At 38.4% G+C, this 23,495-nt stretch overlaps 1 protein-coding gene and 1 pseudogene across 4 annotated transcripts; one reads left to right on the top strand and one right to left on the bottom strand.

Moving 5' to 3' along the window:
• Nucleotides 1–853: 853 nt before the first annotated feature.
• On the bottom strand, nucleotides 854–9,655 carry LOC111340477 (uncharacterized). Of its 3 annotated transcripts, none has more exons than XM_088744163.1 (6): nucleotides 9,500–9,635; nucleotides 8,960–9,022; nucleotides 3,084–3,112; nucleotides 1,688–1,724; nucleotides 1,287–1,337; nucleotides 854–1,029 (listed from the first exon to the last, which is right to left on the bottom strand). In XM_088744163.1, the coding sequence occupies exons 1-6, from the start codon at nucleotides 9,578–9,580 to the stop codon at nucleotides 979–981; spliced, it is 312 nt and encodes a 103-aa protein (XP_088600289.1). In that variant the 5' UTR covers nucleotides 9,581–9,635; the 3' UTR covers nucleotides 854–978. The 3 variants fall into 3 exon arrangements, with proteins under 3 accessions (XP_088600289.1, XP_088600290.1, XP_022803065.2); XM_088744164.1 differs by having other exon boundaries at nucleotides 8,999–9,022; nucleotides 9,500–9,634; XM_022947330.2 differs by lacking the exon at nucleotides 8,960–9,022 and having other exon boundaries at nucleotides 9,500–9,655.
• Nucleotides 9,656–16,306: 6,651 nt separating this feature from the next.
• Nucleotides 16,307–20,093, top strand: LOC111340469 (Golgi-associated plant pathogenesis-related protein 1-like; annotated as a pseudogene). The gene is made up of 6 exons (XR_015994685.1): nucleotides 16,307–16,430; nucleotides 17,073–17,096; nucleotides 17,903–18,125; nucleotides 19,085–19,154; nucleotides 19,403–19,555; nucleotides 19,987–20,093. The product of XR_015994685.1 is annotated as a Golgi-associated plant pathogenesis-related protein 1-like (transcript).
• Nucleotides 20,094–23,495: the final 3,402 nt, after the last annotated feature.

Here is a 23,495-nt window from a genome sequence, read left to right as displayed (position 1 = left end):
TCAAGTTGAAGCGTGTTAGCAGCTAGTCCCCAGGAAAATGCCGAAAAAAAATCAGTAAATTTAATCTACAGGCTGGCACAATCGCATGGCACCAGGGATATCTTGACTGCCGTAAATATTAATGTGAATGAGATGATGTGTAGATTTTTTCTGTCCAAGAAAAAATATCAAACACGAAAGATTTCTGTATTTCTGAGACAAGAGATGTAAGGGAGAAGGTACAAAACTTGCACCTGTCCCTACGGCGATATATCTTTCTTATGCTCACTCTATGATGGAAAGACAACATTTTCGCTTTTATCATCATTTCATCAAAGTTCCTGAAGAAAGTGCCACGTACAGCTGCCAGGATTGATAGCTCCTACAATTTTCCAAAGATTATCAAAGCAAAGAATATTCCGCACGTGGAAATTCTTTGAAAAACAGTACTTAAATTTAGTGATTTTGTAGTCATTCATCTGCTCTGTGATTGAATATGGTTGACCCATTGCGGGGTTTCTATGGTGTTTCTTAAGTTATTAATTACTTTGTTAGATTTGTCAAAGATTCCCAAAAAATAAAATCCAAATAACCATGAACAGTTAGGTCTGTACTTTACTAAAGATTTACGTGGTTGCTTTCATGAGAAAGTTTTTTTTAAAAATTTCGGGCTCGAAGTCATATTATTCTAAAATTGAGATGAACAGAATAGAATTTTTGGCCGTGCTAAAAAGAATTTTTGAAATAACAATCTAAGGTCTTATCATAATTCCTTTTGGAGAGTTGAATCAGAAGTGTTTCGCCTCTGCCATGACAACTGAGCAAGTTCTCAAGGCTTTCCCTTTTATCTAAAAAGGCATTAACTTAACAACTGTAAGGATTTTCGATTATGTTTAATTTCCAACAACTTTGGAGCTTATATGCCTGACAACATAGTATATTGGCCTTGAGACTGAATGACTTGAGCCATTTTAGTAAAATCCGGCAGCTTGTCTTTCATCATCGGCTGTAGTACGTTCTAAAGCCTTTGGGCACCTTGTCCCTTTTTCTCTAAAAAATGTTGAAATGATAAAGGAAAGTTAAACATCTTAACAGTTGACCAAAGGTTACAATTTTCCTGCGGAAACGGGAGAAAAATAGCAGTGCTCCTTGTTGTTTCAAGCTGCAGAAACTTGGATGCATTGCAGTAACGGATGGTTTACTAAGGTCGATATCTTTTCTAACATTATATAATTACCATCACAGCTAAGTTACCCTCGTGTTTCGAAAAATATTATAAGAGCAACAGCTTTTGTTTAATTACCAACCTGAAAGAGCTTGTAATAACTTCCAACGTGCGCCTCAGGGTACACGAGTGTCTGCCACATTTAAAACAAATCTCATAAAGGTTAGCTTCTAAGAAACAAAGGGTGATGCATCATGAAAATGACAAGTTGTGAAATGATGGTAACTATTTCTATGGTGACAATGATGATATTGATTGGGATAAAGAAATTAATAATGATGACGATAATGATGGCCATATAATGATAATGATAATGATAATGATAATGATAACTGTTTCTATGGAGACAATGATGAGGATGCTGATCCCGATTATGATAGTGACGGGATTCAAGATGATTCTGATTTTAATGATGACATCACTGACAATTATTTAAATTAATTACAGGGCCATGATAGTCCAGTAATGTTGCTGCTCGTTTACCTCTCCCTTGGATAGATTCGGAGATTCTTCAATGCCCCTGTAATAAGTAAATTGAAAATAATCACTTTTATTATATTAATAATATACATGAAAAAATTTCTCAGTTCTGATTGGTTAAGATGAATGCAGTTTTCAGTTAATTCAGTGCAGAAGAGAGTTAATTCGGTGCAGAAGAGGGTTAATTAAGTGCAAAGAAAGAAACAAACCAGACACTCTGATTGGTCAGAATGAGTGGTCAATGTCAATGTCAAGGTCAATATCACTTGCAGGGTTTGAATAAATTATTTTTGCACTTGATGCGCGTACTTTTCATCTGCCTAGTTATGAGAAGCTACCTCGTATTTTTTCATGTATATTATTAATAGATAATCACATGATTGTCTAGTGCAATTTGGAATAAATAAGCACTCGTAAATTTTTTCAAAGACCACAAATTGCACTCGCCCTTTTGTTAGTCTTTGAAAAAATTTACCCGTGCTTATTTATTCCAAATTGCACTCGAAATCATGTGATTACCTATACAAACACCAACGAAATACCAGCTGAGCTTTCGTGCAAAAACGAGATATCGTCACACGTGGAAATAACGCCATTACAATGGTTACACGATAAATCGCGCCTTTCTTAGCCTTTTTACCCAGCTAATTTTTCTTCGTTCAATGATCTCTTTAAAATATCGAATGCTGCCCTCCCCGTTTGCGCATGATTCAATGTAATAATTGAGTCTGACTAATTGAGTCCGAAAAAGGTTTAGAAATTTGGCAAATCGGAGGCTCAAAGAGATTCAAGTCAAAGAGAATCAAATCAATGTTTTTTAAAATGGTTTTTGGTCCTTCAGTTTTTTGATTTTTTTTTGTGAGTAGCTTTTAAATTTTGAGACATCTAGCTGATGACTTCCCTGCGTATGCGTATGTACTCAGAACCGCCTCCCGGTTAGCTCAATTGGTTAGAGCGCTGGACTGTTGTGCGGGAGGTCGGGGTCGATGGTTCGAGCCCCGGCCGGACCAACACTCAAGGTCTTAAAATAACTGAGGAGAATGCGCTAAGAAATGGATAGACATTCTAGTCTTCTCGGATAAGGACGAATAAATCGTAGATCCCGTCTCCTGCATGTACTGATTAGTAATTTGGTTAAGCAGGGGACGCTAAAGAACCCACCCACGAGATTACTGGGAATAGGGGGGGAGGGGGCATCTTCAAATAAGTTTCCTTCGATTGTTTGTAAACTCCTGATGCAGTCCGGCCAAAGTCCCCCGAAAAGTGTTGTGATGCGCATTTGATCATATCCACATGGTTATTTGCGCAATATAAATATTAAATTATTGTTATTATTATTATTATTATTATTATTATTAAAAAGCAGTAGTCGTTGTCAAAAGTTTGACGCTTAACATACCCTCGCTCCATTGTTTTTTCAACTTCTTTCTGTCAAAGTATATTTAAAAAAGGAATAAAAAGAGATAAGAGATATTTCAGCCAGTTTTTTTTTGTTTTGAAAGTCGAACGGGTGGGCTAGTTTACTTCATGCAAAGTTATTACACCGTCACCAACAGACTCAGGAGCGACTTTTTTCAAGACCGCGTGAGAAGAGGTGGCACATCGACCGAAAGATGACTATCCTCATATTTCAGTCAGAGATGCCTCATAGTGAAATTAAAAACGTGATAAGGTTTTTTTACCCAGACTTGCTTCTTTATCCTAGAAAATTCGCCAAAACGGAAACGAGCGTCGGTAGCCGTAAAATGGTGGAAATCAGTGCCCCGAGTAGAGGTAAACGAACTTTGCTCATGAAAAGCGAAAAAGAAAGCAAGCTCGTATCAATTTGAAAAACTTATGCAGGAGGGATTGAGGTTTGGCTTAAGTCCAAAACGGGACTGTTTCATTTAATTTTGACATAAAGGAACGCTTTTAAAAATCACCAATATTTCAAAATTCAAATATCGCATGTTGTAGCACACTTTGAATTATTATTCTCAGCATGCGATATAACTCAGAATCGGTTCAGGTTAAGCGCATGATAAGTGGAAATAGTTTTGTTTTCAAGTATTAAAAGTTAATTTGGGGCTTTTCATTTCTGCACGGAAAAACCATGCTGAACTTTGTGAGGATCGCAACATCGTCATTTACGTCACAACATAATCTAATTAGGCACCCCGTGGTTAAATCCGGAATTCCAAGCACATTTTAGAAGTTAGCAACGTGGTCGATCAGGAAATCAATACAGTAAGCTAGCCTTGCTTAGCTAACCTCAGCAGATTGGTTTTGAGCTCTGCTTTCGTTTCAAATTCTCATCCATTTCCCATGGCGGAATTGTTTACAATAACACATTCCTTGGGCTAGCTGAGGGTGTCTGTTTTTCTTTGGGTATTCAAACACCTATGAAACAAATCATGAGCTTCATTGTGGACTTGAAAGAGGACAATTCAATCATTTATAACGGAAAGTAAAATGTTCTTTGCCGAAGACGTTGAAGACGGGAGTATCTGTGTGTAGATGTGGCACACTCAAGCATTTGTCATGCAAGGCTGAAATTATTTCAATCTTGTTCCCGTTTTGTAATTTTTACGGCCACGAATGCCGCCGGATGAATAGCGTTTTTAACAAAACTCACGGAGATTAGTTGGACTGGAGACAGTTCTCAAATTAAAACAACTAAGTCGAGAAAAAGGTAATTCTTTTGATATTTCAGCCAATACTATTTCAGCTAACGATCGTGCTGTAAAGTCATTTCTGAACACTTAAAAGACTTTCGGTAATACCGATGTTGAGGCCGAAATAGATTTAATCTTAGATCGTGCACTAATTCTTAACACACTTTCCAGCAATCGGACTAGATCACCAGTTCCGGGCATCACTTGATTTTTAAGCGTTGGATGAAGGAGAGGGTCACACAGATGCCGTGCATTCTAGAAGAGTTATCCAGCCATTCTTAAGGAAAAACGCACAGGCCTTATCGCAGAATTAGTAAAGCATTTTTGAGGATAATTTTCTAGCTAACCCTTTTTTTCAGCTTTTCATTGTTAAATTATCACTTCGAGGAAGATTTCCAAAATGCTGCGAAGCGCCAGTCTAATCAAACTGCCAAAATGGCGCATTATGTTGTTCCGGATTTTCTTTACATCTCGGATTTGTGGTTTGCTTACAGGCTTAATATGTCAGCCTTCTTAATTACAGAGGCTGTGGAAAGGAAGACAAATGAGCAGTTGCCGCAAAGAATTACTTCATATAAACCAAGCGCGAGGGCCGTACTGAAGATTATTGGCCCGAAATCGTGCATGTGGTAATATGGAGCGAGCGCAGCGGGGTTGATACAAAAATTTCCGAGGGCCAATATTTCCCAATACAGCTCAAGCAAGCGATGTTACTAAGTATTTTATCATACTGTTCGGGATAACTTCCTGAATTCTAACTTCTCAGCTTTCGCGAACAAAAATATACGGCTTATGACCGCTTCCGTGGAATTCACAAGGCAAAAAAGCTTATTTCAGTTGTCTTAAACGTGGATTAATCCCGTCTTAAATTCAAGTTTACTAAGTTTAAGTTGAGGTTGAAGCAACTTATAGACCGGTTTAAGTCTGCCTTAAACCGAGCTTATACTATCTTAAGGCTAAACTTTAATATAGGTTTAAGCTGATACGTGTAAACAAAAGTATTTGATTAAGTTACATTTAATGGAACGTAAACTCGTTTGAAATACGCTTTTAAGTACTGTTTAATTATGGCTAGGGTTTAGGGTTATGGTTTATTAATCTATTCATACTGTGTAGGTGTACTAGCATTACTTTACATTTTTTAGGTCTAATTTATTTGTTGTTATAAGGATAAATTTAAATTTTAAATGTCGTTTCTTTATTGAGAGTTATTGTCACTCTGCTGTCTTTACGTCCGCTTTGTCAAATCAGTTGCTGGCCATGCCTTTTAAGAAAAATGTGACGGTGAAATGAGGGTCTCAATGGAAAGATGGCTTTCACTGCTAATGGTTACATTTTATTGGCCATTTTATATGGCTAACGCGAATTTTTTTACGGTTACATTTGTTTTAGGAATCACGGTTAAAATTTGTCGATTTTTACGCCTAACGGCTAGTTTTTGCCGTTTTACGGCTAACGGTTAACCCCACTGAGAACCACTAACATCTAGCACCTGAGCATGGCATTTGAACATGATTCTCGCCTAGGAAGGGTTGGGGGGCTGGAACCAATCTTCACAAGTTAGAATTCCTGAAGGGAGGCGATGTTGAAGCTTCAAATCGATCGATGCATCATTTTTCCTTCTAGCATAATACTTTCAGTATCCCTCCACCTAACGATGTCATCTATTTGATAATAATCACCGAGAAAAATCGTGCCACAGTGTTATCTTTCACTCTTAACTGAGTCTAATGATGCTCCGTTAAAATAGTTAACATATGAGTTTTCAACCGGGGGGGGGGGGGGGGGAAGGGGGTCGAGTCCTCGTACAGTTGTATCTCTGCCTCTCAGGGAAACACTCTTCCAAGGTAACATATTCAGTATTTATCTAATAAACAAGTTTTTTAAAAGTGTTATTCTCGGGGCCCAAAAAAACCGCAAGAAGGGAACAATCCGATGTGTTTTTGGGATTGTAAATATTTCGACCTTGCGTGACAAACGCTTGAGTAGGTTGAATTTTTATATCCTCGAAAACAACACTATTTCCACTAATCATGAGCATAACCTGAACTGATTCTGAGTCATACCGCATGTTGAAAATCATGATCGAAAATGTGCTACAAAATGCGATATTTGGATTTTGAAATATTGGTGATTTTTAAAAGCCTTCCGTGATGTCAAAATTAAATGAAACGGTCCCGTTTTAGACTTAAGGTGGCCGGTACCAGTTTTCATCTTTTTGAGGGTTTGAAACTTTGAAAGAATATAACAAAAAGACTGACCAAGGCCAGTTGAACACTTTTACAGGGTTGAATTATATAATCATTGGTTATTCAAAAATAGGTGTCATTTCGTCACTAGTAGTTTCTATGGCAACGCTATCATAGGCTTATTCAGGCGCATTTTTTAGCTCGTGGCTTAAATAATTCGAAAACTAATCCGGTGACCCCAGGTTTTTTTTTTTTTCAGTGATTGCATTTGGCACCTGAAAAGGAAAATACACAGATAGTTTAAAAAAATTCTACGGAGCGGAATTTCAGAAAATCTAGAAAAAAGGCAATTTTCACACCTCACAAATTTCCTTCCGTAGAATTCTCTAGTTTTTTTTTTCTGATGATTCCTTTCGACGTTATTATCATATTGGAACAATAAAAAGAGGGGCTCACCGGACTTGTTTTCATGCAATAGCTTTCGTGCGCATTTAAAAATCTGGATTCTATAAGATTCTATAAGATCCTTAAGGTGGCTCGCACTAGTTTCCTCGCGCGGAGAACAGATAACTCTTGCGTCACGCGCGAGAGAAACGTGCGAAAGAAGCGCGAGATTAAAAGACGAAAATTTAAAACAAAGATGGCGGCGCTAAGAATTTTTCCTACTTATGTGAGAAGTTTTCCTAAGAGCGTATTTGATGTGTTGAGCGGCCACTGTGAATGCAGGAGGTAGAAACTAAAATAAAGAGGACTATTTTCGGAGAAGTAAAGGCTGCTTCACTTCACATTTAAAAGAAATATTCAACCGATAGGGAATCTTGCGATGGCGAAAAAAGAAGAACTCAAGTGAAGGATAATCTACCTGAAGTGGAAGAAGACTTTGAAACTTCAAGGAAAATAACATGATATAGCCAGAAGTCATGTATAGGATTTTTAAGATGAGCCTGGGAGGCTGTCTTTGACGGCTGTTTAATGATTTTCTTAGCAGCAAACGTCTGTAAACATCAGATCGTTGGTGCTCGCGCGAGCACACGCAATTGTCAGCGGTAGCTAAAGTAGATCATAAGCAAATGTCGATCTTATAGAATCCAGATTTTTAAATGCGCGAGAACGCGCGTGGAAATTTCTAAACTCACGAAAGCTATTGCATGAAAACAAGTCCGGTGACCCCTTCTTTTTATTGTTCCAATATGATAATAACGTCGAAAGGAATCATCAGAAAAATCTTTGTGCATTTTCCTTTTCAAGTGCCAAAAGCAATCACTAAAAAAAGTCAGGGGGTCACCGGGTTAGTTTTCGAATTATTTAAGCCACAAGCTAAAAAATGCGTCTCAATAAGCCTATGAAAGCGTTGCCATGGAAACTGCTGGTGACGAAATGATGCCTATTTTTGGATAACCAACTATTATATAATTCAACCCCGTAAAAGTGTTTAACTGGCCTTGGTTAGTCTTTCTGTTGTATTCTTTCAAGTTACAAACCATCAAAAAGATGAAAACCGATACGAGCCACCTTAAGCCATACCGCAATCCCTCCTGTACAAATTTGTCAAATTGATTCGAGCTTGCTTTCTTTTGCGGTTTTCATGAGCAAAGTTCATTTGCCTCTACTCGGGGCACTGATTTCCGCCATTTCACGGCTACCGACGCTCGTTTCAGTTTTGGTGAATTTTCTAGGATAAAGAAGCAAGTCTGGGGAAAAAACCTCACCACGTTTCTAAGCTCACTATAATGTATCGCTGGGCAAAATATGAAGGTTTTCAATTTTTCGATCATGTGCCACATTTTTCGATCTTCACTTGGTCAATTCAAAGATACGCTCTTGATTCCGCATCGTTCAACTCATGTTAAGAATCTACGTTTTAAACTTAAGGTCCGTTTAACGCGTTTACCTTATTTCCTAAGAGCTAACAAGTTCGACAAAATAAGAAATGCTGAAAATAATAATTTAATCTTTGTGCTCCAGCGTCATTAAATTGCGGCAGGTTTTACAAGAAATAAATATTGAACACAATGAAATAAATCATGGTTAATTAAATGATGGTATCTTAAATCTGTGAAATAATGAAATAACGTTCAATTTTCATCAAATTGGAGAAGCTGAGTCACAGTTTAAGTTCCTCATAGCCAATTAGTTTAAATCAGTCTCAATATTCCAGCACGGGCGGCGGCAATCGAGCGCCCAGCCTTTTACTCCCAACCACTCACTTGTTTTGCTTGCTTTTACCCCGTGTTGCTGCGTGGCTGACGCTTCTCTCGCGTACCTCAAGGGAAAGGATAGCTCAAGGATAAAGACTGCTGGGAAGGTCATAGCCATCTCCATGTTTTTAAGGCTTATTTTTACCATTACTACCGGGAAAGTAGTATGGTATTCTTTACGCTGATGCCAAACGCCTGCCTTAAGATCTATTCAGTATTCAGTGCGACACAAACCTTGTAATTCCTGGGCGTGTAGTTTTTAAAGGGACTTACTTGTAGAATCGAATCCTTGTGACCCTACCGACGAGGGGGAAAGCAGTTGTTTAACTGGACACTCACTTCCAGTTTGCATTAAATCGCTGTCTTTCGCGTTGCAGTCGAAAGATTCTTCCAATTGAGTGATCTAATTTTTTTTTTTAATAATGTTCCGATTTCGTCAGTTGTCATTGTAAGATCTACTGCACGCGGCAATTTAGAAGTTATGAAGTGAAAAAAGCTTTTAATAACCAAGTTCTTGATTGCAAAGTGACAAGAAAAAAGGCAAAAGTGTAAAGGTGGAGTTTCTGTAATGTTCATTGATAACATTCATACCTACTATAAAATATACTTATTAGAGAAAACAAAATCACCGGTTGTTCGTTCTTTGCAAGACCAGGAAACTTTTAAGCTTCTTTGAAAACGCTATCAACTAACCGCTTTATTAGCCGTGTATTATAATTTGGGGCTGCGGAAGAGGGTGAAAATGTATGGAAGTAAATTTCAGCAAAACCTTACCTGCGCCCCTGACTTTGAAATATGCAACTTCAGAATGAGCAAAAGCGCAAACACGACGGGAAAAACTTTACCACGAAACATGGCACGAGTTCTGTTCAAGCTGGTGGCAAATTTGATATGTCAGAAACTGAGGGAAGTTTTTCGTCTTATGCAATATGTGATTGCAATGAACAAAAAACAAAATCCCTCTTCTGAGAACTGCTATTGAGCTATTGAGAAGCGAAACTAATCTAATTAAATACTTTCATATAATGCGTCGCGGGAGAGAAGATTCGGTTAAAAACAGCACGATAAGGATATAAGTATTGTAAGTTTCCAATATCAATTTTATCGGTTGGTTGCTTAGATAATTATATTTTTTTTAGTTTAGTTTTTAGAGCTCAGTGTGCGAATCGAGAGATTTTCTAATTGCCTTATTGCTTTAGTTATACTTTGAACAACAGATTACCTGATTTTCGAACAATTTTAATATATCAACAAAGTTGAAATGGTAAATTGGCCACCGTTACGATTATAAAAGCTGATCTTTCGAGCGTTAGCCCTTCGTCAGAGCGAATAGAGGAATTGTGGGTTGTTTGTGCTTTTAAAGGCAGAAAATGGAGCTACGTGATTGGTGGGAACATGGTAGCGAGAAAAACAGGAATAAATTAGTGGAATTTATTCCTATTTTTCTCTTTTTTTATTCCTGTTTTCCTCGTTCCCATGTTCCCACCAATCACGTAGCTCCATTTTCTGCCTTTAAAAGCACACACAACCCACACATATCCTCTCTTCGCTCCGACGAAGGGTTAACGCTCGAAACGTCAGCTTTTATAATCGTAATGGTGGCCAATTTACCATTTCAACTTTGTTGATATATTGAAATCATTTCGTTACCCCCATCGACGCAGCCCCAAACAGTTTCTTTAGAAACTATCAGCCTTTATTCATTTGATTTTGGAACAGTTCCAGTGGGTTAACAGTAACTAAATCATAGCTTTCTATCGCTTCCAGTAAGGACTGTCCTTAAATTAAAAAATCCTCAAGGTCAAAATTCTAATCAGGATAGGTGTTTCTGATTTGCATGTAATTGTATAATGGTTGCCCTGGGTGATAGTGGTTAATTACCATAGAGAACACGCCCCTGATCAGCAAGTGTTAGCTGTTTCAGTGTGTCGGGTTTCAGATCGCTCCAAATCTCAGCCAGTTTCGAGCTAGTAAACTCTTTCCCACTCACACAGCCCTTACTGGTTTAGTTTATTGATCTCTAACTAGCGCCAGCGTCTCGTTCGGTTAGTGAATAAACTGTGTTGCCCAAACGTCGTAGTCTGTGTTTGATATCAATAGTAATTGTTTTGACTTCCGTGAGGAACTTGTCTCTAACATTTATCAATCTGTCATAGATAAAATCCAGAAAGTAATTTTTTAGAACATAGATTCAGTCCCATTAATTTACAAATAAATCGGATGTGGCTACCGAGCTAAAAATATTGTTGAGTTTCGCCTTGTTCTCCGAACGTTTTGAGAATAGTATATTCATATTATTCTAGGCTTTTGAAGCTAACAGCCCAAAGTGCATGAAAGAACAAAGGGGCCCTTTCATACTGATTTCTTGTTTGATTCAAAAGTTTTCAAGATAACGAAGAGCCTGCCTTGTAATTTTGTGTCCTACGAAAACGCTAGAACAAGATTGTACTCAACTTCTCCCTTAATGTATCCAGAAATTTTCCACCAAATTTGACCTTTAATGTCGACCATTGTTATTTAAAAAAATTGATTCATTCGTGACAGCTTTTTTTCGACTCACATATTCCATGAGTGATTCGCCGCTAGACCCGACACTGGTAAAACATATTCTCGTTGGCGCTCGACTTTCCTTCAAGGTAGACAAAAACAGGATAGAAAGAACACGATTATTTCGGATAGCAATTACAGCAGATTAATTTTCAGGTGTAACCGTATTTTTATTGAAGGAGGGTAAATATATAGAAAGATAGTTTTTCCTTCTTCTTACATGTAATTCTAACTTTCTTTTCTTGTCTTAGAAATTTAAAATGCTTAGGCCAGGCATGTGTCAGAATTCTACAAAGATTCAGACATCAGCTGCAGGTCCCTCCATCTTCTTCGGCAACAAAAATGAAATAAAGGTGATTTGTATTTTGTTCCCTAGCCACTAAAGTCGAGTAAAAATTTAGAGGCGAACGTGCCTTTATCTCATAAACACTTAAATTAAAACTAAAGCTGGCTGACAGTTACTAAAAGGGGCAAAAGCAGTCAATATTTACTTAGGAATAGTGGAGAGTGAAGAGTGAATAGGTGAAAAGGATGTTCGGTACATGAGACTTCTCGTTAATTAGTTTTCAGTGATATGAAATCGAGAGTTATCTCTTCACAAACCTCCGTCATAAACTCGTGTAAAATTAGCCTGTGGCTTTGCTCTTTGTATGAGCGAAAATTTAACGGGCTGTCAAGTTAAGAAAGGCTGATTAACTTGAATATATAAGAATAACTATGAATATAACTTGAATATATACGAATAACCATTAGACCCGCTATTCATGAAAAGGGTATGCTCCTGCATGAATAATTTATTGCATAGACATGAATGAATAAACAATAGATCATTTATATTTTATACTGAACGAAAAAAGAAACATATCTGTAGTAAAAGTATACAGTATACGTGGAACAAGTAATGGGAAATCATAATCTTTTAACAATCTTAAACTTAAGACACACTGTGGTAGGGATAGTTTGTTGGTCCTTGTAGTGTAAACGGTAGGTTTTAGCAATTTTAATTAGTCAGTTCTGTAGGTTATTAAGAACGTGTTGTTAAATTTGTCCTCAAGTCATTTTAAATCCAAAACTATGAATAATTAAACTAATCAGTCATTACTGTACATACCGCCAAAGTATCGTCAGGATTAAAAGATTTTTTACTTTGCACAAATCCGCTCTGCGCAAACGGCTGAATTTATTTGGAAACCGTAATGATTCGATTGCGCGCCCAGAGGAGTTATTTATTTTTGGCTCCTCAGTGAAGGGCGCTTATTGGAAACAGGGCACTTATTAGTAACAGGGCGCTTATTTCTTTTTAAAGAAACAGCAGAGGGTGAAACAAAGCTTTGATGTTTATGGAAAATGGACTTCTTGTCCCTAAATCCTTCCTTGTCATAACAATTAGCCAAGCAATCATCGCAAAACTTTAGTACGGGATTTTTCGTTTGAAGGAACTGTGCACTCACGCGAACATATTAGTCAAGGGACTGCGAAAAGACGACTGTTTTTGTAATGATGCTCTAACTAAGCAATTAAAGGAAGATAAACCAATGCGAATCTCAGTGTATATGTACTCTAACAGTGCTGAAAAATATATTAGGGGGCGTCTATCGGAAAAAGGGCGTTTATTCGCACAGAGGCACTTATTAGAATAAGGGCGCTTACTCTTTCTCTTTTCTGGAGATAGCGCTGAAACTTCGGGTTTCGATCTAATTTAGAAGCATAGTTTTTGTACGTAGAAACGGTAGGGCAAACCAGGCAGTAGAGAATGCAACTGTTTCAGCGCAAACAGGGCCAAGATCGATACCGGCAGGTGTCATAATGTTGCCTGACAAACGTTATCTTTAGTGATAACGTTTTTTTTAAGCTTATATATAACCAAACAGGTAAAGAGTCAACTGCTTCGATCTCCCCTTAGTTGCGCCATGGATAGAGTTTGAATGGTCCACCAAATGATTTCACACTCTTCCAAACACGCCAAAAGAGAATTTTTTGACACGATTACCTTCACCCACTTATCGTTTGGCGGTATAAAAAAATGATTGAATATCTCAGCTGTTGGAAAAAGTACCTTTTTAACGTTATCTCTGATGAATACGATTCAAAGAACTTGATCACTATCAACTACAGCTTGCATAAATAATCCAACTGACAGTGTAACCCTAATTGTATCTTTATAATCCTATGAATGGTAAACTAAATAACTTCAACTTTTCCCAGACATGCAATAAGAGGAACCCAAATATTTTGCACGAAAAGTCGTTTTTTTTTCACTGTTAATGAGCGTGAAAGAATGAGAGTGTAGTTGTTATCCTATCGTTCTCAACTGAAGAAATGTAAATGTTGATTTTCCTCTCTTCAAATGATCGTGGTAGTTATGCGTCAAAAAAATGTTTTTTTTTCTTTTATTCACACATTGATTTGCATTTCTGAACCTCTAATCATCAACACTATATATAGCGCCACCTCTTCTTATCGCACTTTAGTTCCCTTGCGAGCCAAGTGCGGTGCGTATATAAGGTATGGTCAATTCTATCTTTTTTTTTTTCCCTATTCTAGCTCCTCTAAGCGCAAAAAAAAAGAGCGCCTTAAAGCTCTATTTTTTTTCTGAAAACTGAGAGAGGAATTCCACATTTAGGAGGCCTGAACAGGGGCGTAGCCAGGATTTTTCAAAGGAGGGGGGGGGGGTCACAGAGGCTACTCACCAGATTGTCATGTCGACCTCCACGCCGTGCATGTTTTACTTCATGTTACAGTTTTGGAATGAGCAGTGAGAGTATAGTGGGCAGGCCAAGATATTGTCATGGCCTTTTCACCATCTGAATATCGTAGGTTGTTTGCTCAAAAGAAGGCTTACCAAGGGGGGTCACGGGCACCCCAGGAGCTCCCCCTGGCTACGCCCTTACTGAATGCACCCCAGGAGCTCCCCCTGGCTACGCCCTTACTGAATGGTATCATATGCAATTCTTAATTCTTAAGCTTTATATTCAACATTTCAGGTATCTATTATTGCAATTTAGTTTACGAACTTTGCGGGCCGAGTGCAGTGCATTTACAATGTACGATCAATTTGACCCTTTTTATTCATCATTTTAGAAGTTTATTTGCTAAAACGGAGATCCAAATTAAGGCCAAAATTGAATTTTTTTCCACTTTAAGCTTTAGTTATATCTTCCCAAAAGATCAATACAATTCTAAGGCGTTTTAACCTTACAAAATATCAGAAAATATTACTTTGTTAACAAAATACAAAAATAAACAACACGAGAATTGTGAAGCCATTAGCACATGAAACTCTACCTTTTATCGTTCAATGGCGCTTTGAGGTGAGAGGTTGAATAACGTGTGGATGGCAACATGCAAGCGTTTGATGCCAGTTAACATAACCATCCTAATTACATATTCTTTTGCTTGTTTGTTTTGTATTAAATATATTAATCAGTAGTTTCACTAGCAACCTTTGTGGCTTCCCTTGGTGTTGATGTATGGGATCCCATGAAAATGGGTTCCCACTCCACTGATGACCAATCTCGTGATCAGTGGGTAAAAAAGGAAAAAAGTGTATGCAAGGGTGGGAATGTGTATGTAAAATGAACATAAAAGTTAGGTGTTGAATTTGAGGAAGCGACTTCTGTAACAACAGCACGCTCCTAAACTCAATTTAAAAATTTAAAAAATAATTATATATTATATTAATGAAATAATATAACAACACGAAAAATGTGAACCTTTTATCGTTCAATGGCGCACTGAGATGAGAGGAGGAATAACGTGTAGATGGCAACCTGCAAGCGTTTGATGCCAGTTAACATAATCGTCCTAATTACATATTCTTTACTTTATTAGAGATATTTGAAAAATTATTTCCATTTTGCTCATTGGCCTATACTTCATAACATTTCAAGAGACGTGTGAAGGTGCCTCAGGTCTAAAGATGATTAAAAAAGACCTTAAGAAAAGAGCTGGCAAGTACCATTTCATTCCTACTTACGCATATCGTCATCGATACTTTACCTTTAAAACTCCTTGGGGCCAATTGAAAATGCCATGGCTAGACATCTGTGACTGCAGAGGAGGGGGAAAGCAAGCGATGAAGTTGCTCCTCTAGGATCCCCTCTGGGTTTTGGTCATTGCCTCATTTAGAGCATTAGGCTCTAACATGCATTCTACGAAAACCTCATCACCACCGAGATTGCTTGGCATATGTATCATTGTTATATAAAAATTTGATGTAGGGTTTGCATTCCTATTAAAGTTTGCACTGAAAGCCAAATGGACAAAAGTAATGGATGTCCAACATGGAATGAGAGAGGATTCTGCGCTGACAATAGTGTATACTATAAATTTATGATGGAAAACTGCTACGCAAGTTGTGGCCTTTGCCAGTGTGAATAAAACTGTATTTTAAGGTATAATCCAAAACAGATAACTAGCTTGACTGCCAGGATGATGCTGGTGAGTGATATTAGTCTGGTGATATAAAGATACCGAAACGATTAAAGGAATTAAAATTTCAAACTCATTTGACCCCAACTGTCATCTTCGTTTGTCTTCTAATAGAGAAACGTTCTTTTTCAGTACTTCCAACGGAAGCCCCAAAAGGTGAGAATCTACTAATACAGTTATATGTAACAAAAAAATGTAAAATTTCATCATAACAAAAGAGTTGAAAGTGAGAAAATAACCAGGTTCCGGTCAAGAGTCACACTAACTAGTGGATAGATTTTTAAGCAGAGCTCTCAAAGATAAGCCCGTACCTAAGAAAATATGGTGACTTATCTATGGTTTAGCAAATAATTTTGGTTGCGCGTTCGTTTATTCTTCAGAGCGCAAGCTGTATTTTGCCTGCACAGCAAGCTGTATCGTCGTCCAAGTGGAATAACGCATGTAACACGATTTTTATTTGTCTTCTAAGAAAAGTTTCAGTTAAATGAAAGGCACTAAAGATTGAAAAAACAGAATTCAAGTTGAAGGCTTGACTTAGTCTACATCTGTTGATATCTTTCTTTTTGCCTTTGGTAACATACGAACTTATTTTCAACAGCGTGCACAGCCAACGAGATGGACAAAAAGGACAGCTTCTGCAGCTCGTGGAAAAAACAAATTGGATGTTCCGGTGGCTACGAACAATTTATGAAAGAAAACTGTTACGCAACATGTGGTTACTGTATAAGTAAGTGGCAGTATGTAGAAAGAGACAATATGACCAAAATATTTTGGGCGGTTTGGAATAGAGAAGGTGCCCAGGGGAAGATTCTGAACCTAATTTTTTCTCAGTTTTTAATCATTTTGGAGAAACATAGTTTCGCTGTTTTAAACACTCGCTCGGCTCTCAGTACATTTTCAGGGAGTGTGGTACGAGAAATGACGTCCAGTAGAAGTGGGGTCTAACCATGTTTTAAAGAGTTTTTGTGTTAACTTTTTGGGGAAATGTCATTCGCATTGTTCCAAGAAGGAGCTGTTTGAAGTTGTGTTATTTTCGCATAGCAAAGAGTCTCCATTTAGCCACATCCCAAGAAATGCTATAACACCTGTTTGATATTTTGCTGCAGTGTAGAAGGTCTATCCCTGGTTACAAGTTAAGGAAAAATGTTATTGGGATTTTTAAAGAGAACAAACCCGAGCCACCCCAACTGTACTGTATCACGGTAAGGCCATTAAGTAAGCGAACATCGCAGTGTGAAACAGCTGTACCTGTCACCATTTGACAGCCGTTCTGACAGCCAATATGAGTCCTATTTCATAGTAACTTAGTGATGTGTACGGCCATGTCTTAAAGCTTACTTTTCATTATCATTCTTATTATTTTTGCCAGTGGCTCCCACACCAATTCCACATGGTAAGTCTTAACGATCAAACTAGACCGATATTAAACCATCCAAAATGCAGACAGAGAGATGAAAATTCCCAAATTAACGCAAATTTCAACATAGAAAAAGACTTACAGCCAGGGAGACAACAGACAGTCACTCAAGAGTCAAAAGGCGAGCAAGAGGGGGTTGCTAAAAGACAGTCCAACGGACAGCTTGATAGACGAACACGCAGAAATATAAAAAGACAGAGGCACCAACAGGCAAATGGATATACAGATGGACAGACAAATGGCTCAGTTTGGAGACACACCATTCTCAGCTAGACAGACAAGGGATGATACACAGTCACCCAAATATACGCTGTAGATTTAAAGGCAGTCCAACACACTATGGAACAGGTCTTGCCTGACAGCCCCCGATTGCAGGAAAATAGGGACCTTAAGAAACCACGACGGCGACGCCAAGGAAGACTTCGATTAAAAAAGGAATTTCTACTCCTAGTTAGAATTTCAAAAATGGGTTGAGTTTCAAATGGAAGTTAAAATAATTTGCCGTCGCGCTTTCGGCTCGCAGACGACGCAAATTTTGGCGATTTCGCGTTGTTGTTTTGCATAGGACGGCTCAGAAATGTACAAAGTTTCAAAATGCACGTGCTGAGCTATTGCTCTGCCAATTAGATCTCTTGTTTTACCACGTCCTCGTTGGCGTCGCCGTCGTGGTTTCTTAAGGTCCCTAATAGTTTTCTTAACAACGGTTGAATAAAGGTAGATGATCATTGCTAATGTCTGTTATATTATTTTGATTCAAAATATTTTTGTTTCTAACAATGAAGTGGACCCAGATGCCTGTCTCCAAGCCCACAATGCCAAGCGGGCTCTTCATGGTGCGTCAGCTTTGGTGTGGGATGACAAGCTGGCTTAGGATGCGAAAAGCTGGGCAGATCACCTGGCTTCTATTGGATACCCAGTCCATGCCCAGAACATTGACGAAGGAGAAAACCTTTTCTCAAGCTCGAGCGGGTTTGTCAGTTCCTGTTCAGATGCCGTGGAGTCCTGGTAGGTACAACTACGTAAACATACCAAAGGTTACATCTCTTAAACAAAGAGATTTTTAGTATTAAGCCATGCGTCTGTACAGTAATAGACCTCATATGACGGTCCAAGCGTACTGTGTGTGATTTTGTGGTCTAAAAGTGATTAACGGGAATGGCTAACAGATTATGATCGAATTTTAAGCGTACCCGTAGGCCGTTGAAAAAAGGAAACATTATTAAAAATATAAAAAAAAATTAAAAAGGATAATAAAAGCGAGGAATATAACGTATGAAGTATCCTTACCTTTTTTCCGTAGCCTCTTTGTCGCCAATGGTCCTTTTAAAGCTACTTTGGAGACTTTCTTTCTAACGCGTGTAGTGCGACCAGTCAACTGAATTTAGAAAAGCATATACTATATACAGTTATATCGTTGAGTATTTTTACTCATTATTTGTGTTTTAACGTGCCCCACGGGCTCGTCAAAATACGGCACAACTCGTAAAAATACTTAGCGACACTGCGCAACAAAGGGTCTAATAAGATAAAAGTATTTTAACAACAATGCCTCCACGCAATGGGTTTAAGTCTGATGTTTTCCATCGAAATTTTAATTTATAGTGTTAGTTTTTATTGAGGAAGGAGACCGGAGAACCCAGAGAAAAACCCCTTAGAGAACGGATGAGATTCAACAGCGGACTTAATCCAAGCGTGATGCCAGTTGTTGGAATAAAACCCACACCACATCCACTCTTGCCCAGTGCCCTCCCTGCTTCCCCCCTCCTCCACCCATAAGTGTTGGTTTTCACTCACTTTGCTCCATCATTAATTTTTTTAAGCTTATAAAGGGCAATTCCATGAGGACATAGTCAGAGCCGAGACTTTTTACGAATTCGTCTTGTCCTTCAACTAACATTTTGTTAAAGGTCAACTTTCTAAATTCTAAAGTAAACCGGTTTTGATTTTGTTCCTTTCATTGATAGGTACAGTGAAATAGAGTTTTACAACTTTAAACAACCAGGATTCAGTAAAGCTACTGGTCATTTTACAGCGGTAAGATGATGACTCCCTACTAGTGTTTGAATGCCTCAGTTACTCATCAAGTCCAAAGAGGAATTGATCATGTGACTTCGGTCAGCCGGGAGTCGAACCCAGGCGCTTTCACCACTGCACTATCCCCACTCCTCGTTTTATGACGCGCAATAGTACGGCTTTCCTCCAAAGCATCGTTAGTGAAGTGAAACAAACTGTGCTCCGAAGCCAAATCTACGCTCAACGTATCGTCAATGTTGCTCTTGCAGGTTGTATGGAAAAGCACCACTAAAATTGGTGCAGCTCTGACCAAAATAGTTTCAGATAATGGGATGACACACACGTTTGTTGTGGCGCGCTATTCGCCAGCAGGGAATGTTCAAGGCCAATTTGCTGCAAATGTGAAGCCAAAGTCCTCATAGGTTTGTGCATTCCATTGCTAGCATGTGGAACATATTTAGCTATATACAGGTCTTACGAGCGTAATAATATGATGGAAGTACTTCTTTTATTCAAGGAAATCTGATAAGTCCAAGAGTAAGTCCGGGCGGGAGAAAACCGTTTTGGTGAAAAATGTTGCAAAGTTCGCCACATAACGACTACTTTATCGGTATTTTTTTGTTTTTGTTATTCTTTTTGAAATCTAGTTGGTTACTTGAAAGAATCCCCCTCATTAAGTTATAATTGGTCGTTCTGTTTTTACCTCCTCATTACAAATTTAGGAGTTTCATGACATTGGTTCCGGTAGTCTTGCTGTAATAATATCTTCTTCCAACAGCTTGAGAGGCCCTGACACATTCTAGAGATATATGATGATGGTCAATTTGTGTTGTTTTTTGTTTTACAATTTCAGATCTCACTAGTCTGCTTAGAAATAGATGGATCTCATGGAAGATGTTAATGACAAATAAATTGTAATAGTTGCTGACGAAAGGATAAATAAAACATAGTAGCAAGAGGGTCTTCAAATATTGTCTTCTCTGTCGTGTCAACAAAGCGATAATCCTTTCCCAAGTTTATCACAAAACGTGCATGAATGGAATCAAGCACTAACAAAATTTGCAAACAGCCGGCTACTTAGCCATCATTGGAGAAGTAAATCTATGGAGACTGCCCGCCTGCGAGCAAAATCAATCCCTTTTAGAAATGAGATAGAACTCTTTTTTCCTAGGGGCTCTTCCAAGGAGATCATATTGGTTACAGTCATTTTTTTAAAGTGAATCTTATCTGGGTACTGTGCGCTTTCCTGGGGACTCTAATTGATCAGCCCCATGCGGGAATTTAAAATATGATCCTTGGCAAAGTTATTTCTTTCCATGTTTATGAAATTATATTCCTGAATGTCTACTTGATGGTTGAAAGAGTGAGGGCTCTCTAGATCTCACCAGTCTCAGACTTGTTGGTGGGGCCTTATAGGATTTATTTTTAAATGTTTTTAAAAATAATGTACATGTCATGAAGTGCAACTGCCGTAGCAAACATTATACTGTGAGTTGTTATAGCTCACCACTAAATTTCCTCCGATTCTTATTGATTTAGATCAATCACGTGACGCGATAGTGTTCATCCTTGCAGAGACACAGTGTCCGTCCGCGGAAAATAACGGGAGGGATAGTGCTCGTCCGCGGAAAAATAAATACCCGTATTGATAGTACTCATCCGTGAAAAATTTTGAATGGTTTGACGGCCGCGAAGTTAGGCAGATCGGAGAAACAGTGACTTTTCAATTCTGGTTGCGAGTGATTGACATTTGTGACAGGCTGTACGCATGAATAAATATTTGATTGCTCTGCATTTTGGTGGGTTTTGACTGTTTATCAACTAGCGCGCGGAAGAAAATTTAGTGGTGAACGATAAAGACAATATATTGTTTGTCTCGGAACTATCGGTCTGATAGTTGCCCCTTGGAAATTTGATATTCTTAAAACTAGCATATATTTGTATAGCATATAATTTTTGATGTTCTTAAAACTAGTAAATATTTGTTTTAAGAACATCAAATTTCCGCGGGCCAACTATCAGTCGATAGTTCCTCGACAGAAACACTCTATTGTTTAAATAGTGCCCGTCCGCGGAAAATACCCGGATGGAGAGTACTCATCCGTGAAAAATTATGAAAGGTTTGAAGTTAGGCAGATCGGAAAGACAGTGACTTTTTAACTCTGACAGGTAAGGTAAAGTCTGTTTACGAGCCTAGTGGCCTATTAGGCCGGTGCTTAATTCCGGTTTCTGTAGCATGAAGCGACTAGGAGTATTTCTACTCCCCCCTGGATGGGATGCCAGTCCATCGCAGGATTGCCCCCAGCATTAAATTGCCGGTACCCATTTATACGCCTGGGTGAAGAGAGGCACTGTGAGAGTAAAGTGTCTTGCCTAAGAACACGACACAATGTCCCGGCCGGGGCTCGAACCCAGACCATACGAGCCTAGTGGCCTATTAGGCCGGTGCTTAACTCTGGTTTCTGTAGCATGAAGCGACTAGGAGTATTTCTACTCCCCCCTGGATGGGATGCCAGTCCATCGCAGGATTGCCCCCAGCATTAAATTGCCGGTACCCATTTATACGCCTGGGTGAAGAGAGGCACTGTGAGAGTAAAGTGTCTTGCCTAAGAACACGACACAATGTCCCGGCCGGGGCTCGAACCCAGACCACTCGATCCGGAGTCGAGCGCTCTATCCATGAGGCCACCGCACCTCCAATTCTGACAGGTTTAACCATTGTACGGCTGCGAATTAATGACATTTGAGACAGGCTGTATGCATAAATAAATATTTGATTGATCTGCATTTAGTAGGTTTTGACTTTTTTCAACTGCCGCGCGGGGGAAAATTTAGTGATGAATAATAAAGACAATAGAGTGTCTTTAATATTAGAATGTCTCGGAACTATCGATCTGATAGTTGCCCCTTGCAAATTTGATGTTTTAAAACTTTTTCAATTCAATTTTTCAATTTATTTATTTGTTAGCAATACAATATTATCACAGTCCTAGGTGACCCGCAATAGCAAGCTATTCTAGGCGGGCCACCCTTCTAAAACAAGTGCTGTCTCTGCTAATGATCACATACCGATACAATTAAACAAAGATAATCATTAAATAAAAATACAATCGTTAAATAAAATAAAATTAAGTCCGTTGAATAATTAAATAATCAATTGCAAAGTTAACAAGATATATAATACAATTGAACAAGACTTAAACGAAGAGTTACTTTATCAAGAGATATTTACAAATTTCTGAGCAGCGTATATCAACATTCATCTCCTCATTTTCCAAAAGTTTTAACAGGCGATTTTTAAGTTCACGCTTAAACGGGGTTCTGTTTTTAATACGAAGTTCTTTTGGGATGCTATTCCACAATCTTACACCTATTCTAGCAAAAGAAAATAAAAGTTGGTTAGTTCTAGACGCTTTAACGTATAGATTAGCCGTTGCTGAGAATCTTGTGAAATGGTGATGAACCTGCTCGGAGTGGAGAAAGAGCATAGAAATATTAGACGGGGCACGGTGATTATCAATGTCATGCATCAAAGAGGAAACCAAATGAGAATAGAGCATAGATATTGGTAAGATTCTGGAGTTAACAAATAGCGGGGCACTATGAGTTTTGCTATCCGCAAAATACATTAGTCGTAGAGCACGTTTTTGTAAAATGAGAACCTTAAACTAACACATTTGTTTGAATTTCTGCTACTTTGAACCTTTCGAAATAATTTCTAGGGAAAGTGTATTAATGTCGAGCTCGTTAAACAGCAATCAATTCTTTCAAGAAGTGCATGGACCAAGATGAAAACGTTTCTGTAATGATTACAAATTCCTTGACGAATACCTCAACATTTACCAAAAGAGTTAATAGAGATGACGTTTTATTATACTTTTGTCGAAAATTTAATTCGATCCAAGAGGCGAGAAAACTAATTTCCCTTTAGCAACGGAGGCACCCGAAGGGCAGGTAATAAAACGTTTATGCGGTTCGCCATGATGTGTTTACTCAATTGCGCTCGAGTTGAAGCTTGCATTTGCATATTTCTGAAAATTGACCAAGATATCCTTTGACCGTTCAAACTTCGTACTTTATCTCCTATGTTGAGGGGTTTAGGTTTTCCTAATAATTGGATGGAAAAGAGATCCCGAATTGTCCTAAAACGATGCACTCGTAATGCTTGCATGACTTGTAAAGTAAACAAAGGGGAAGGCGCTGTCCACACAGGTGGTCTAGCCAAAAATCAATTTTGGCTTGTGGCGACGCAAGAAAAAGAGAATTGGAGAACAACCAAATGATTATTGAAACAAGCGTACAAAACCCTTTTCACGGGCAAAAAGTAAAACCTTTTTCGACGGCAAGTCGAGAGGACCGTTC

This window comes from Stylophora pistillata, chromosome 13 (genome assembly GCF_964205215.1).
Source record: "Stylophora pistillata chromosome 13, jaStyPist1.2, whole genome shotgun sequence".
Taxonomy (NCBI): domain Eukaryota; kingdom Metazoa; phylum Cnidaria; class Anthozoa; order Scleractinia; family Pocilloporidae; genus Stylophora; species Stylophora pistillata.
This window is presented reverse-complemented; position numbering and strand designations above follow the sequence as displayed.